The sequence below is a fragment of the Netta rufina genome (genome assembly GCF_964035555.1).
Source record: "Netta rufina genome assembly, chromosome: 5".
Lineage (NCBI taxonomy): Eukaryota > Metazoa > Chordata > Aves > Anseriformes > Anatidae > Netta > Netta rufina.
In genome coordinates, this window is record NC_140128.1 from 43,341,228 (window position 1) to 43,356,787 (window position 15,560).

General features: G+C 48.6%; 1 protein-coding gene across 2 annotated transcripts in view; it reads right to left on the minus strand.

Moving 5' to 3' along the window:
* Positions 1–15,560, minus strand: part of MOB2 (MOB kinase activator 2) — a 112,657-nt gene that overhangs the window by 17,142 nt on the left and 79,955 nt on the right. The window contains exon 1 of one of the 2 annotated variants that reach the window (XM_084287494.1): positions 12,073–12,241. The exons of the other annotated variant lie outside the window; for it this stretch is intronic. Coding sequence (XP_084143620.1) covers positions 12,073–12,182 — 110 coding nt within the window. The 5' untranslated portion in view covers positions 12,183–12,241. Of the gene's footprint in view, positions 1–12,072; positions 12,242–15,560 lie in introns of those variants that run through there. 2 annotated transcript variants of the gene reach the window in all.

Consider the following 15,560-nt stretch of genomic DNA (forward strand, 5'->3'; position numbering starts at 1 on the left):
TTCCAGGAATCACCAGCAAATTCAGAAAAGAACATTTCTCAGGTGTGACGATCTAGCTGATGTATTCGGTGCTGGTGAGAGGAGAGTGAGAGCCTGAGGCTCACAGCACTGCGTACAGAAGCAGCACAAAAGGACAAATCTGTTTTAAGGAAGATCAAAAACAAGAAGCCCACAGAATGTTACAAAATATAAAAAACATATACCTAAGGTTTTAGGAGGCTATTTTTAAGTAATTTAGCTTATGCTTTACGATTTATATGGTTCACAAGCAGGAAAATTTTAGGGTTGAAATGCTGCATTCCTGACCAAAACACCACCATGGGAAACAGCCTCCTGAGAGAGAGTCCCAACAGCGACACCGCATCACAGCTCGCCCCGGTGTTCCTCCAGCCTGCCACATCACGGCGGGTATCAAACTAGCTCTGCCTTTGATTTTCATCCTGTCATTTTTTCCTTTCCTTCTGAAACACCATGTTTTAAAATATCCTCCACAGATGAAGCATTACAAAGTACTCTTGCCAAAACCCACTTTCTCGGTAATCCGAGGATGGGGGTTAGCTTCTTACAACACCAGCCAACGCAGAGTTAGAGAGGCAGCGAGCCAACATCTCAGCGGCGTCCCTTAGGCCAATCCCTACGACCACTTTCACGTTTTTACATCTCGCAGTGAACAGGGGGTTGTAACTCAAAATTAAAAGCATGCTGGAGGTTTTCGCTGCAGTTTCTCTCCCCTTTCCTTCTTGGGGCAAGGAATCAGAGGCAGTGGTAGAGCAGGAGAGCAAACAAAACATCTGAAAGTAAGAACTCTGAACCCTCACACCCTTTCCCTCTAACGCGCTCCCCTGTGCAGAAAGGAAAGCACCAAAGCTCTCAGCCACCCTGAGGGCTGCGGCTTTGCAAGGAAAAGCAGGCTGACTGCTCCCAGCTTGGCTTATCTGCTATTTTTTCCATAGCACTTTACCGGAAAGAAGTTATCAGTTCACTTCTGGTCAGAAACGCTCTGTGCAACTATGGGACTCCAGAACCTATTCATGGCAGGAAGGAAACAGTTTTATGAGCTAAAATGTCATTCCCAGCAGCAGCCTCCCAGCACGAGCAGCGAAGCAGCAGGTCACTCCAGCTACAAACTCTCAGATGCTGTTTTCCCACCCCAGCCACCCCATCTCCCAGAGCAGGACACAGTCTTTTGCCCTCTGAGAAGTAAAAGGGCAGGAGGCTTAAAGGCTGCAGTCACCTGAAGGTCACCTTCTGGGAACGCAGCGCCTTGATTTCTCTGTACGGCAGGCACGAAAGGCAGAATTAAAAGCCTTGTTTGAACTTCACTGCAGCTGAAAGCGAGGGATGGTGTTTGTATTTCCCTCTTCTTTTAAAACCATGCAGATCCAGTCCCCCTGCAGAGAGCTTTCTGCAGTCACAGCTCCTGTTTTAGCCAAGACCCGCGCTAAGCCTTCAGCTGAAAACGCCACGAGACAGCACGCCCAGACCACGAGCCCTGGACGTCCACGTCCAGGGCTGGGAAAGAACAGACTGTCAGCGGGGGAAGGGAGACTGCAAGGTATTAGGACGCAAGCCCAAACCCACTGCATCCTGCTAGACAATTGCTCACGGATTGCTGTGGTCAGGCTGTTTCTCCAGGGCCTGGGGATGGGAAGGAGACTGTGCACTTCCAGGCCGTCTCCGCTCCCGTTTCCTCTCGCCCCAGGTCCCCGATAGACCCCGGGACCCCAGCTCCGCTCCTCCCAGCTCCTGCCCTGGGTCAGCCCCGGGGCCAGGTTACGGCACGGCTCTAAGGGGGCCGCGCCGAATAAAATGCCTTGGGCAGCATTTCTGGCCCTGCTCCTTCATTTTTGTTCTGTTTTTCAACGTTACTAATAGTTTACTTAAGGGGAGGAGGGAAGAAGAATGTACCCTCCATGCCAGGGAAACTTTTTCCCCGGGATTCTCAGAGTGGCTCTTTGCCTTAAAAGGGAATCTGTGCTCGGCCTCCGGATGCTGCGCGGCGCAGCCGGTGCCAAGGCATGGCAGGCATGTTAAGGACGACAAGTGCCATAACCTCATTTCATAATGCTGCTTCTCAGCACAAAGCCCAAAACGCTTCGGCAGGGCCAAACCCAGCTCCAGCTGGTGCTGCTGGCAAAGCGAGGGGCACACGGGGCACCTGCCCACGCCGTGCCTCCGGCTTCCCTTCCCTTCCCCGCGTCTCTCTCCTCTGCCTGCCCCCCTGCCGTGGCAGCTGCGTGTCATTTGCCTCCTGAAGGCCACCAACTCCCAGGGAGGTGCTGGTGGCCACAGGACCCCCCCTTTTCTCCATAGTGCAGCTCTGGGAAGAGCAGCTCTGGAGGCAAGGCTGGGCTTGCGAAGGGCTCAGTGAGGGCTGCAGGAAGGCGCAGTGTGCATTCCTGTGGTGAGGCACGCTGCGCTGGGGCTCCCTTTCTTCTCCGGTACCTGCCAGGACTCCTCCCCGAGCAGCAGAGCGCGCCTCTGACCTCCCCCTGCCTCCACGGGGGCCTTGGGGTGGGCGCTGCCCCCCAGGCAGCGAGCGAGGGGGCAGAGCCCCAGCGAGCCGTGGCAGCAGAGCTGAGCATTTACTGGTGACGCAAGTGAGAGGGAGCCATTCGCCAGCAGGAACGCAGAGAATTGTCCTACCCAAGCAACCACCCTGCACAGGCCCGGTTTTTGGTAATCTAAGGCTTAGGAAAGTAAAAGGACACATCTTCCCTCATGTTTATTCTCAGGACCTCCACGTGGAGCCAGACGGGGGCTGTGGTGAGAGATGCAGCAGGTCACAGTCGGCGTGCCACAACAATTCCTTCACCCAGTGCCCGGAACAAGCTGCAGAGCACAGCGCTGTGCCAGAGGCCTGAGCGTGTGACAGGCTCGGGGGTGTTCCTCCTTGTTGTGGCGGTGTTTTTAGCTCTCCAGCTGTGGGCAAGCTCTGAAGGCAAAGCAAAACCTGAGCAGGAGGGCAATGGGCTGCTGGAGAAGGCAGCACCCTGGGCGCTCTGCCCCGTGCGATGCCTCCTGCCCCGAGCAGGGCCCAGCACAGGGCACGAAGGGGCAGCAGAGGCCCGGCTGCCGTGGCTCTCTCCAGCAGCATCTCCACACCCGGCCCTTTCACAACTTTTTCCACAAACTTTCCAGCTGAAAACAGTGGCCGGAGTGCTGGGCTCTGGGGTTTGTCTGGTTACCATGCAGCTCATTTGAGTTCCCAGGCGCACGCTCCAAAGCTGTCAGCCCCAAGATAAGGATGCTCCTGTGTCCTCACCTCCCTCAGAGGAAAACACCATTTGTGTTATAGCAACACAAACACTTCCTTGCCCTCCTCGTGCTAAATATACCCCGCACTGCAGCTGGGCAGCAGGACCAGGACTCATCTCATCAAACAGCTCCGCATGTAAATGTTTACACGTGAGCCGGTTCTCTCAAACCCTTTTAAAGTCAGCGGAGATTAATAGTTTTCCAGCATACAGAAAAAGCATCTCAATCCAAGGCAGAGATCCATGGCACGGCTTGAAGTTCTTTAATTAAAACACACGGGGGAAGGAGGAGGACCAAGCTCAGAGCAGAGAAGAGCTGAGATGCAGAGCCTACTGCTGCCCAGGGGCTGTGTGCTGCAGGGGGAAAGCTCTCACAGCAGGAGCTGTGAGGAGGAACCACAAGGACAGGTGACCTGCACCAAGATTTGAACACAAGCAAAGTTTTAGGGTGGCTCTTAACACCTTTTACACTACGGAGAAGGCAAATACAGGCCTACCAGGCTGGTTGTTGTGTTTATTCAACATGACTTGGAATTCTGGAGGCCAGCACAAGCGTTTGCGAGAACAAGGAAAAAGTAAAAGCAGCCCAATTATCAACAACAAGGAAAAAACCCATACCTCTCAAGGTTTTACATTTTCTTTCAACTTGCAGAATGTAAGAGGTACTGAAGTAAAACCGTGGAAACTTAATTAACATATCTATTACCCATGTGCTTTCAGACATGTCTATTAACTTAGGCAGGTTTTTTGTTGTTGTTACTTTCTCTCCTGCAATCTTCCACTGGAATACACTTAAAGAAGAGCTGTTTTGACTTCTGCGTTATGGTTAAATTCAAGTTCTGGCAGCAGCCGCTCCTCCCAGCCATTCCGAGGCAGCCCTGCTATCTCTCCAGGGGAGCACACGCAGTACACTCGGGTTCACCTTTGCAGGGAGGGAGTTCACCACCAGTGCACAGGAGCCACTGAAGACGCCGCTTGTTATCTTCCGAGCCAAAGGCAGTTTGTAGAGCTGGCAGATTGCAAAGCTATCTTTTTATTTCCAAACTGAGCAAATTTGATTTGGAAACCTCACGGCCTCGTAAACGTGGGATTTCACAATGAAGCTCGCACAGAGTTGCTTTTCAGGGTAAAACCGTGCTTCAAGAGCAAGGAATTATTTCTCCATGGCAACCTGGCTTTAGCACGCAGACTTCTTGCTATACAGCCCAAGACACACAACTGCAGACAGCCTACTCTGCTCAGAGCACCAGGGTGCAGACAGGTTTGGCTTTGTATGGTTTTACTTTCCTCGCTGCCCTTTTCCCACACCAATACTCACCTACCAGTACTAACTAACTTTAGGTACCACCACAGCCTAAAGAAAACCTGCAAAGGAGGTATGTCAGAGGGGTGAGCCTAGCTCACCACCTCACCTGTCCCGCAAAGCACGGTACCGTCTGATGTACTTGGAATCTGAAATACTTCTCAATTCTTACCAGTACAAAGTGCTTTATGGTATGTTTGGTAACTACAGTACGGAGGGCAGCAATATGGGCTGCGTGACGCAGTCCCCCAACAGTTAATGGGAATACTTGCTCCCAGTCGGTGCTCTCCACAGATAAATCCTTCTCACCGTGCTGCAGCACGGCAGCTGGCAGCTGAGCGCGGTCCCAGAGGCGAGGAACACTGAAGGGCTGTCTTTATTTCTGGCAGAACAGGGCAAGTTGTGATTATTTAGGCATAAAACGTGACTGGCATTGGAAGGCTACATTGGCTACTTTGGTTGGGAAGAGCGCAATCAAGTTCTGCCCTCTGTTTTGCTACTTCCTTACAGATACAGTTCCACCTTTGAAAACATCATCTCTGTGTAATCACACAGTAGGCAGGATTTCAGCAGCTGAATCCTTCAGATAAACAGTGTTTCACATCTAAAAGAATGTAGAAGGATTTACTAGGCCGGAAGAGCACTAGTGCACCACAAGTGGGAGCATACATAGAAACACAGCTGGAAACCTATCTATTACTTCTAATATCTTTGTCTTTGTGTAGGATCTTGAGTAAACAATATAAAGTCTATTGATACAGAGCAGGGGGAAAATTATAGGTTGTCTTCAGGATTCACAAGCAATTTTGCATGCCTGCACTCATGAACTTATTTGCAAAGCATTTGTACTGGCACATAGCTGTGAGTTCATTTACCTACAGAGCCATTACTGAACAGGTTGGGCACAGAAATACCGATGTGAAGAAGCCCCATGTGAAATTCAGATCCACTGTTTGGCAAGCTTGACAAATTCATCTCTTACAGTTGAAGTGAACTACAGCATTTTTATTAGAAAGAACATTTGATTGCTAGAAGTTATCACAGGTCATGGTCACTCAATGGTAGCTTTCCAAAACAAACAAACAAACAAACAAAAAACCAAACCTATTCTTTTTTCCTTACTATTTTTTCTGGAAATGTAAATCAAAGTTAGTTCAGGGAAATCCCACCTGTCCTGATGAGATTTTGCGATAAGAAACAGTGCCTTTCAGTCTTAATATGAATTTTCTTTGATTTTTTTAGTAAGACGACACAAACTGTCTCCCCTCACAAGGTAAGAGAGAGTTGAAGGTAAAAGGAATTAAAGCATTATCGTAATTGGATAGCTTTCATTAACAAATAATATGTACAAAGCATTCAGTAATCTAGCCATTAGTTAATTTTTAAACTGCTTTGCAAAAGAATGATGCAATGCTGTCTGTTCGGTTTTGTCATCAATAATACAGCCCTTTCAATAGTTCCTAGAAGTTCAAAATTTTGCTTTATGTACAACAGAGGAAGACTGATCTATTTAAAATATATTCTACAGAATTATGGGTCAAAGAAAATTATATTTGAATGAATGATTGAAAAAACAGTAGGGTGGATAATAGTTTAATTACTGGTACAGTTAGATCAACCACTGTTAATTAGCTTATGAGACAGTAGTGATTCCTGACTAATTTATTACTTTTCAGGATACTCCAAGGGAGACTGAAAAGCTTCAGCAGAGGCACCTCTATAGACACATACTGATCCATTACTGACCAGAAAAAAACCACAAGAATATAGATGCATTCAAACTTGTAGCATTACCTTCAAGAGCTTGCTTGCTTGTTCTTTTAATTAAACACTGAAAGCAGAGGCAAGGAATTGGTTAAGGAAGACTAGTAATTTTCCAAGCCAAATATTAGAATTAGATGAACGGTTGTGTGCTGAATTAGCTTCGTTCCCTTGGCTGCACGTGCAAATGGCAAGCAATACCTTTAGCTGCTCGCAGGGACTTACAATTAATCACTTCACACAAGCAGAGACTGGTATTTAAGCTTCTTGCTCAAAACACAACGTGAAGTCATGCTTTACAGCAGCTTTTCCAACCCAGCATCACACCTCAAAACAAGGGGTGGTCATGACTAACTCTTTTCAACCAAGGCTGTGTGCTTGCCTGAGAAGCCCCGTTTCAATTCCTGGCAGCAAGGGGCAGATATCACAGTGGTTTCGCAGGGTTGTAGCCGTGCCTACTGGTGCACAGCTGCGTTAGCCATCTCACCACGAAGAAATGAAAGATGATCTCCTATGAAGGAAGTCTCTCTCAAGAGAGCAGCTAAATATCACTGCTGGGTGATCCAGTCTCAACACTTAAATCCCTACTTCAAAAATCAATATGAATCCCTTTCAGAAAGCTTGTAACTCAAGTCAGTTAACAGATATACTTAGCTCACCTGTTAAATAAGATGTGGAAGAAAAACACTCATTTTGATGCATTTGAATGATGTAACAAGACAGGTTTTGTACACTGAAAAACAACAGAAAAGGAAGTATTCCAACTGAGACAATGCAATTTCCCCTCTGTCCCATACAGATGGTCAAGACCCTATCTGTTCCCTGAGTAGGTCAGTTCTGAAGAAAATAAAAAAGGCAGTCACGTTGTAACCGAGGACTTTGTATAACGAGGAGTCAGGAAGACCTAGTTCAGCACAAATTTCCTTTCTCCAGTCTTGCCAAATGCATCCTGCTGATCGTCAGCATATGTCCCTGTAAGCCTCTGCTGTTCTGGATCTGGGATACATGGCTATGTCGGCCTGAACAGCAAATTTGGGTAAGTGGCTAGTGTGAGAGGAGCTACCAAGGACACCTAACATCTTTTCTGGCATTGAAGTTACTGTGAAGAAGCCCAAGGTACCTTTCTTCAATAATTCTATCAGCTTTGCATGGCATGATGGGATATTTTTTGGGGTGTATTTTAGCTGTTTTTCAGGTATTTCAACTGTTTTAAGAGTTATGTTCTGTCACTACCTGTCTTTCTGAGCACAGCCAGCTGCACTCACTGACAATTCTTTTTTTTTCTACTTTAAAAAAAAAAAAATTAAAAGGAATTAGAGACATCTACAATGTTCTTTTCACCCAGGGAGCATCTGCTATAACCAATCCCCATCGTCTCCTACACTTTTGTTATTGAAACAAGTGTAGGAGCACTAAACAGAAACAAACTTGGAAAACAAACGTTTTCAGACAAGTTCAAACAGCCTAGCTTCGGCGTTAATGGGCTCCACTAACTTAGACTAGCTCTGGAGACACCTTAGAGGGTTATTTCAACACACAGAGGAATGTCAGCAGTCATCTCCCTCTGGCTATCTGCTCACCGGATGTAGAACACAACCAAAATACAGCTCGATGTTGTAAAATACCTCTGAATGAACACAGACTGGCTTCTCCATTAAGCCAGTACACCGTACACGGCTTACCAAGCTTCATAAACACAGCGGGATTGTGACACTCCTGCAGTAAACACCAGTGACAACGATTCCAAAGAAATGGAGGAGTGCCTGGCACACAGGCCTAACGAGACACGGCCTCCTCCCAGAGCACGGCTTCAAGTCCCACACTCCAGAAGGAGCCGAGGCTGTTAGGTGCCTTGTACAGGGGTACCTACAGCTTGTAGCAGGCACATTTTCAAGCACAACCTGATGAATTTCGCAGCGACTTCGCTCCCTGTGCATGGCGCTGAGGGACTCTGAAGGGCCTGGTGATGCTGCAGGGCCTACCTCCATCAGGACCCGCTCTGTCACCGTGGCAGGCACTTGTGTCAAAGAACCATCTCCACAAGCCCCTCTGTGCTTTCCTGTGTACAGCAGAGCTGCCGCAAGGCCCCCAGTGCCTAGCCTTGCTTTGCCGGAGCACGAGATGCTCTTTTGCCCTTTCCGAGCTGCTCAGTGCAGCACAGTGGCTGCCTGCTACAGAAATATTCGGTGAGGCACAGCAGGTCAGTTTCTGATGTCAGTTGCCCTGAACCATAAACATTTTGAACTATTTTGGTACAATGGAAAGTTGTGGGAGGGAGAAAGGACAAGAACAGGATAAAAATAGCTGACGTGGTTCTGAATAGTTTTGCCTGTGAGCCCCTTCCCTGCACGCTGCCTTCCCCTCCCTCTCTACCCCCTCCCCTGCTCAGATTCATGCATTAATCAGAGCAGTAACACGAAACATGGCCCTCACTAATTACTTGTTAATAGCATAGGCCAGACTAAACTGTTGGAAGACATTTCAACCTTAAAAAGGATAAAACAGGATTTATTTTTAAAATATTTGCCTCAGCCCTGCTGATACACCTAAGTGTTGCTGACAACCAGCCGCAGCTGTCCTGGGCCATGCAAGCCAGTGGGGAAGAGGCAGCCACAGCAAATCCGCTCTGCTTCTGTCCACACGTGTCCTGTTTCATGAACATGCTTAACACTTTGGTTTTTTGTTTGTTTGTTTGTTTAAATTTCGAAGTGTTGGATGTAACAACGTATAGCACCTTCCAGAGTGCCAACACAAACATGTCCTCTTACCTGTGATGGAAGCAATCTTATCACACTATCACTGAAGACAAATTCTTGAAAAGTGACTGTAAAAATTCCACTTCATTAGTACTGCCCACAGCAGGCACATCTACACAGGAAGGGTGCCTTGATTCTGGTTTGGTTTCCAAATCAATCCCTGCACATTGCTCTAAAAAGGGAAGCCCTCTCATGAGAAGGAGTTGAGGTTACCTATTCCCACACTCGTCCTGGACTACGTATACATGTAAAATGTCCTGTACTTCATCAGAAGTCATTAGACCATGACATCACAACTCTGCAGCCCTCATCATTCCTCTTCCATGACACCGTATCACCGATGGTTAGTCAGCTATCCCACAGGGACTAGGTTCCACTGGAGGCTTAAAGGGATGAGCACTGACAATGAAGCTGCACGATGAGGATTTCCTGAAAATCATCCGTGCAGGACCTGCAGTGCCATGGCACAAACGCTGCAGTTCTGAGCTGCACTTGAGCATCTGAACCAGGACTCAAGCTCAGACGTGGGCAGTGAAAACCACGTCCACATGTCACCAGCATGCAGCTCTGAGGAGTTGTGAGTGCACACAGCCAGGGACCAAAAAGGGGAGATTTCCCACATAGCTGAATTTTGAGTTTTCCTTCCACTGCTGCTGTTCAAAGCCAGTAAAAAGCACACCACTGCAAGGAGGCTAACAATAATCAGCCACTTTACAAAAAGCTGGAACAATTAGTTTTTTTTTAAATAGAATATATATATATATTTTTTTTTTTTGCATTGTTCTTTTTCACTTTACCCCTTCTGCCTCTCTAGAACCACCAACTTTCAGAAAACAAAAAACAGAACAATTGCATCCATTTTGTCACGTTTTTTCTTCCTCCCCAACCATAGGGTGAATAATTACATATAATTCATTACAGGAGAAGGAAAAAATGAGATCAACGTATTTCAAAAACATCTGAAGTGAAACGAAAGCCCTAATTAAGCACTGGGCTGAGGAACACACATAACTTCAGCTCAGCTATGCTATTAATTTAAAAGGGGAGATGACACTTTTCTAATGGTATTTTAATTTCTTAAAATCATTAGAAGTGTGTAGTCTCAGTCCCATCCCTTAAAAGTTAAATACAGTTTGCTAGCCCGTGTGATGAAAGATACTAACATCTCCAGAGTTCTTCACAGTTGAATCACTAATAATTTAAAAGAGTATTAAACCTAACAGTAGCTTTCATAAAAAATTAATTAGAAAGGCTGAGAGCACATCTGTTGCTTTTGTTACATTTTTTGCCCTTTCTGGTTCAGCTGTCTTGCCCTGCACGCTTTTCAACACTTCCCAGGTGCTCAAGTCTGCTGCTGCTTCTCGTGAATCCCTTTGTTTCCCTCCTTGCTTCCTCCCAGTGCCAATTTCTCCTTTGGCAACTGTTACTCCCTGCCTGCGACACACGCATGATTTGGCATCAGCAGCTAGGAGGGCCTGGACCTACACCACCAGCTAGTGAAAGCAACAGGAATGTTGAAAGTTTCCAGAGAACTTACTTACAGGCACACACAACTCACTTAACTACTGTGCAATGGGTTTGCTACGGACGAAAGTCATCCTGGCTAAGCATCTCACTGGAACAAGTGAGCTTTGTAAGTCTGTACAACCATTAACCCCTAAGAGACAGAAATAAAGGACAAGTTAGGGAAAAAGACAGGCACTCTATTCCTCGTCCACTGTGAAGTTCTACGAGTTCTTGGTGGCCTGTGGAGGAGCGGCAAGGAGTGGTGAAGGTTCTCAGTTTCACCCATGAAACAAGACCAAAATGCAGTTCTGCACTACATCAAGTGCGAGATTCATCTGACTTCACGGCTACAACATCCACACCAACAAGTGCACGCCAGTCACACTCTTTACCAGGCTGGCAATGCACCTCTGCATTCAGCCACGTCGTCAAGCTCCCTGCTCTTCTCCACCAGAAACAAAGTGCACAAAGTTCAACTGTGGATGTCTGCCTTCAGAGAAATCCCTCCACAGCTGTCCTGAGCCAGGCACCGCTTGTTTTTTTTCACCATTGCTAGGCTCCCCTTTTCTTAAGCACCTGATTTCTGCAATAAGGAAGCTTTGATTAGGCTCACCATTTACCTGGGCTCCTAGCCAATACCTGCGCTCTTATGCTGTCTGAGCTCTTTGCAAAATATGATGAGTTTTTATTTTACAGAACAAAAACCGAAGAAAAGCAAAATTAAGCAACACAGACGAGGTCAGATGAGGCAGCTGAAGCATATTCTAGAAGAGAAATAAGAGAACCAGTCTGGCATCTAACGAAAGTTTTTGTGAGTTCACATTTCTAACTAGAGAACTCCCTAAATGGAGATAATCCAGAATGAAAAGACATGAAAGTAAACAAAACTCCGAAACACCCATCACTACCATCTCGTAACAGCTTCACCAAGACAAAGGTTTGCCACGAATTCCCGAGGCCAAAATACGTCACGTACAACAGCAACTTCTCCTTGCTTTCACAAGTTTTATAGCAGGCGTGGAAAAGAAACCTTGGGGGAAAAAAAGCGAATAAATTCTGCACAATTTCTGCACATACTCGAGTCGGAAGAGACGGGAAGAGCTTGTGTGAAGGAACTGGAGGGACGCGCGCCGAACGAATCGGGGCGATGCCTGCTGCTGAGCCGCAGGAGGTTCCCTGCTCTCGGACGGCGGCGGGTGCTGCACAGGCGGCCTGGCAGCACTGCCCCGCGGGGGCTCCCAGCTATTCCCCTCCGGGGGCGCTGCCAGCAGGGCAGCCACCAAAAACTTGGGAAGGCTCAGGGCGTGAGCAGCAAGCTGCCGGCCGAGGGGGGTTACGAGGCGGCCAGCGGCGCCACACCGCAGCGAATGGTGCCACCCCCCCCCCCCCCCCCCCCAAAAAAAAAAAAAAAAAACACAGAGCGAGGAGGAGCGCTAAACTTGTTAAAAGCCGAGCCAGAAACCCCAATTCCTCAGGGTGCATTCCTTACCGCAGCACCTTGCCCACCGCCTGCAGCACCATCTTGCAGCTCAGCCCGGCCTTGGGGCTCGGGGCTCGGACGGGCCGCTCGCCGGGGAGGCTGCACTGATCCCCGACCATGGTCCGGCAACGGGGCTGGGCTGGGCCGGGCTCTGCGCGGCTCGGCTCAGCCCGGCCCGGCCTCCCCGCCCCGCTCCCCGGCCCGGCCCTCGCCCGGGAGCCGCCAATGGGAGCCGGGGGCGGGCGGCAGCGGGGCTGCGGAGGCGGCGGCGAGGGGCAGGCGCTCGGGGCCGGCCCCTCGGGGCCAGCCCCTGAGGAAGCGGGGCCCGTAGGGCCGCGGGTCCCCGGGTCCGGCAGCACAGCGCGAAGCCGCCTCAGCCGCGGGCACGCGGCCTCGCAGGGCGCCACGCGGCTCCCGGGCAGCGCAGAAGTTTCTAGAAGGCGGCCGGCTGTGCCCGCTGCTGGCCAGCGCGGCGTTTAGAGCCAAATGGTGACAAAAACACCACAGACGTGGCGTGAGGCCGCCTGCAACGCGAAGCCCTGAGGGTGCCGCTCGTTCTGACACGCCGAGACCAACCCGGGACGTCTTGGCGAACGCGCCATGGCTTCGCCACTCTGCACACCCGCAACAGCAGCCGAGAGCCCTCTGTTAAACCCAGCACAAACACCACCCCCCCCCAGCACCTCCCTCACTCGCTCAGCGCAGGCAGGAGCGTGGCTGCGCTGTGCACGAACCCAAGCAACTTCAGCCGCATGATGCAACGTGGAGAAATATGTGCTGCTCTGTCCCGAGGCACCCAGGCAGGCAGCAGTGCTTCCCATCGCTGTGCTGCTGGCTGCCAGGCCTCCGCGCCGCCCCGTGAAGCGGGAGGTATTTTTATTCCCACCCTCCACGCGTTAAGACGGGGTCCTAATGACTCCACCGACGGCACACAGGATGCCCGCAGCTGAACGGAGAACACAGCTCAGCTTTCCAACTCGGCGGTCCTGTGCCTCACACAGGAGATTTCGCAATCCCCCCAAAACTCCAGTGCCCACTCGGGCTTCTCCCCCAGGAACACCGACTTGTCACGGCCCCGCTGGCGGGCAGCAGTCCTGGCAAACCCAGGAAGGACACCTGCCAAGAGGGAAGTTGCCCTCTTTCTGTTTGTCCACCAGTGAGATCTGCACAGAGAGAATTTTGTTTGTTAGAAAACCACCCTAAAAACAACAAGCCTGGGACATAAAGCAGCTAAAGTTCTAATGAAAGTCTGTCTATCCAAAGTAAATTCAAGAAAAATCCAGGGGTCAAACCAAAATAAACACAGCCCAGCGCTGTACGGCTGCTAGGAGAGCTGGCCTCCCCGTGACTCTGAGGGCTGCACATCTCTCCAGACACGGAGCTTCAATGACCTCGCATGGGGGCCCAAGTTTAGGGACTGGTGCTGTGCCATCAGGACCAATAGATCAGCTGAAATTAAGTTTTTAAAGCTGTTAATCTTGTCACTTTGACCTAGATAAGTGACCCACTTCTCTGCTCCTGCATCAAGCCCACGCTTACTTTTCTCTGCTCACCAGTACAGCCCCGCTGCACCCCTTTATAGCTTTTCCTCCACCTCTCAGGATCCCTCCTTTCTAGCAGCACCCCCTTTTGGGATCAACTGCATGCCGCTTCACCTGTATCACTAGATTTTAAGCAAGTTGTGGGACAATTCAGTATCTCAAAGTCAACTTTAAGTGCTCCAAAACAATAAAGCTGAAACAAGTTTATTATAGGAAGCACAACTTAAGCACGTATGCTTTATTTATAGGGCATCAACACACAGTAATTTAAAACACGTGCAGCGCGGATTCTCACATTTTAAAAGGATTTAGAGCATATGTGCAGACACAGACGGGTTTACTTGAAAGCTGCTGCAGCCAGAAAGAGCAGCACTCTATCTAAAAGCAATGCATTTATTTGAACACAACCACTGGTATGATCTCTATGCATGCATATTCTGAAGGGAGCATATCTGCATTTCCTCAAGGGTGTGTCTTACAGCTACCCGATAGTCGGGCTATTTGCAGCCATCACTAGCTTCTTTCTCACTTGCTTCCTCAACACCCCTGCATGTAGCGACTGCTGGGTCCAACCTTAGAAACAAGTGGGTTTCAACAGCAGCGAAGTATTTCTTACACATCCTGGCCGGGCTTGAAAGATCACGGGGCCACGTACTGAAGTCATCAAGGAAACCCTACTGCAAGTACCTGCGAGTGGACCTGCAGCTGCTTTAGCTGCAGCAGAACAGCACCATCACCCTACCCTGGTGAATCAATGGCACACAATTTGGTGGTAAGAGCAGACCCCATTCCCCACCACTTACACAATACATACGCTTATTGCACACACCTGGAAAGTTTTCTACACCAAACCTAACACTATCAGGACAGGAAAGAGAGAAAGAGCTTTGTGGTCAACGCCACTCAAACTTCTTGTTAAAGCTTAAACCAAGCCAAGGAATGGTATTTAGAAATTTTATGAATAATGCTTTGTATATATAACGATTTTATAAGCAGCAGTTGCACAACTATATATTTATTTGCCTCTTTTAGGCTTCCATAAAAATTAAGTGTAAAGCAGCCACCGCAGGGCCGCGTGCTAGCATCCAGAGGTTTGGCAAAGAAAGCAAGTTGTATCAACCCAGACAAGCCAACAATGTCAAGGGCGAAAAAAATCGCAGCCATTATTTTGATTAAAGTGCTCAGCATCTATATGTAAGAAATGAGGCCTTGTAACATCAGACTATAAAGTTCTGTTTTAAATTAAACCACAATTTATTGCGTGTCCCTGCCTGACATACAACATTTCAGTTTTGCTAGCTCATTAGCCTTCTGTTCAACTTCAGTGCCCCTGCCACTACCTGGCCAAGCACCCTTTCCACTTACTCAAAGTGAATCCCCAGTCCTCTGGAACCACTCAATCAATATTAGCCATGAAAACACGTTATCCTCTAGCTAAGCAATATTTAAACCAAGAACACATCTGCTCTCCATTCTGTAATCCTCCCACAGCAGCAAAGATGGCACAAGCAGCTCTACTCTGTACAGGCGGCAAAGACACAGATTTTTGGACAGAAGACAGACTGAAATCAGTCCACTCAGTTTCAAAAAGTGGTTTGGAGGTGGTCACAGCAGAGGGGAAAATAAAAGATTTCAAGGGTATGCCTTCAGCTCCACTCTTGAGATGATAGCAGGAGAAATTGCTCTTCTGGACCACACAGAGTGCTGTGATAAAAGCCTTATCAGCAGTGGCCACACACGTGTCAGAAAGTTCGTGCATAGAAGAGTGAGCTTAAGAGAAGCACATTTATAAACGACAAGATGCCTACATCTGGTGCTTTGTTGAAAGCTCTGGTAACGTGACAGGTCAGTGACCATCATCCTGCAAAAAAACCACCTTCAGCCTCATCAGTGCTGTTTTTTGTTGTTTTTTTTTTGTTTGTTTGTTTGTTTTTTCTCTGCAACAGGCAGAGAAGA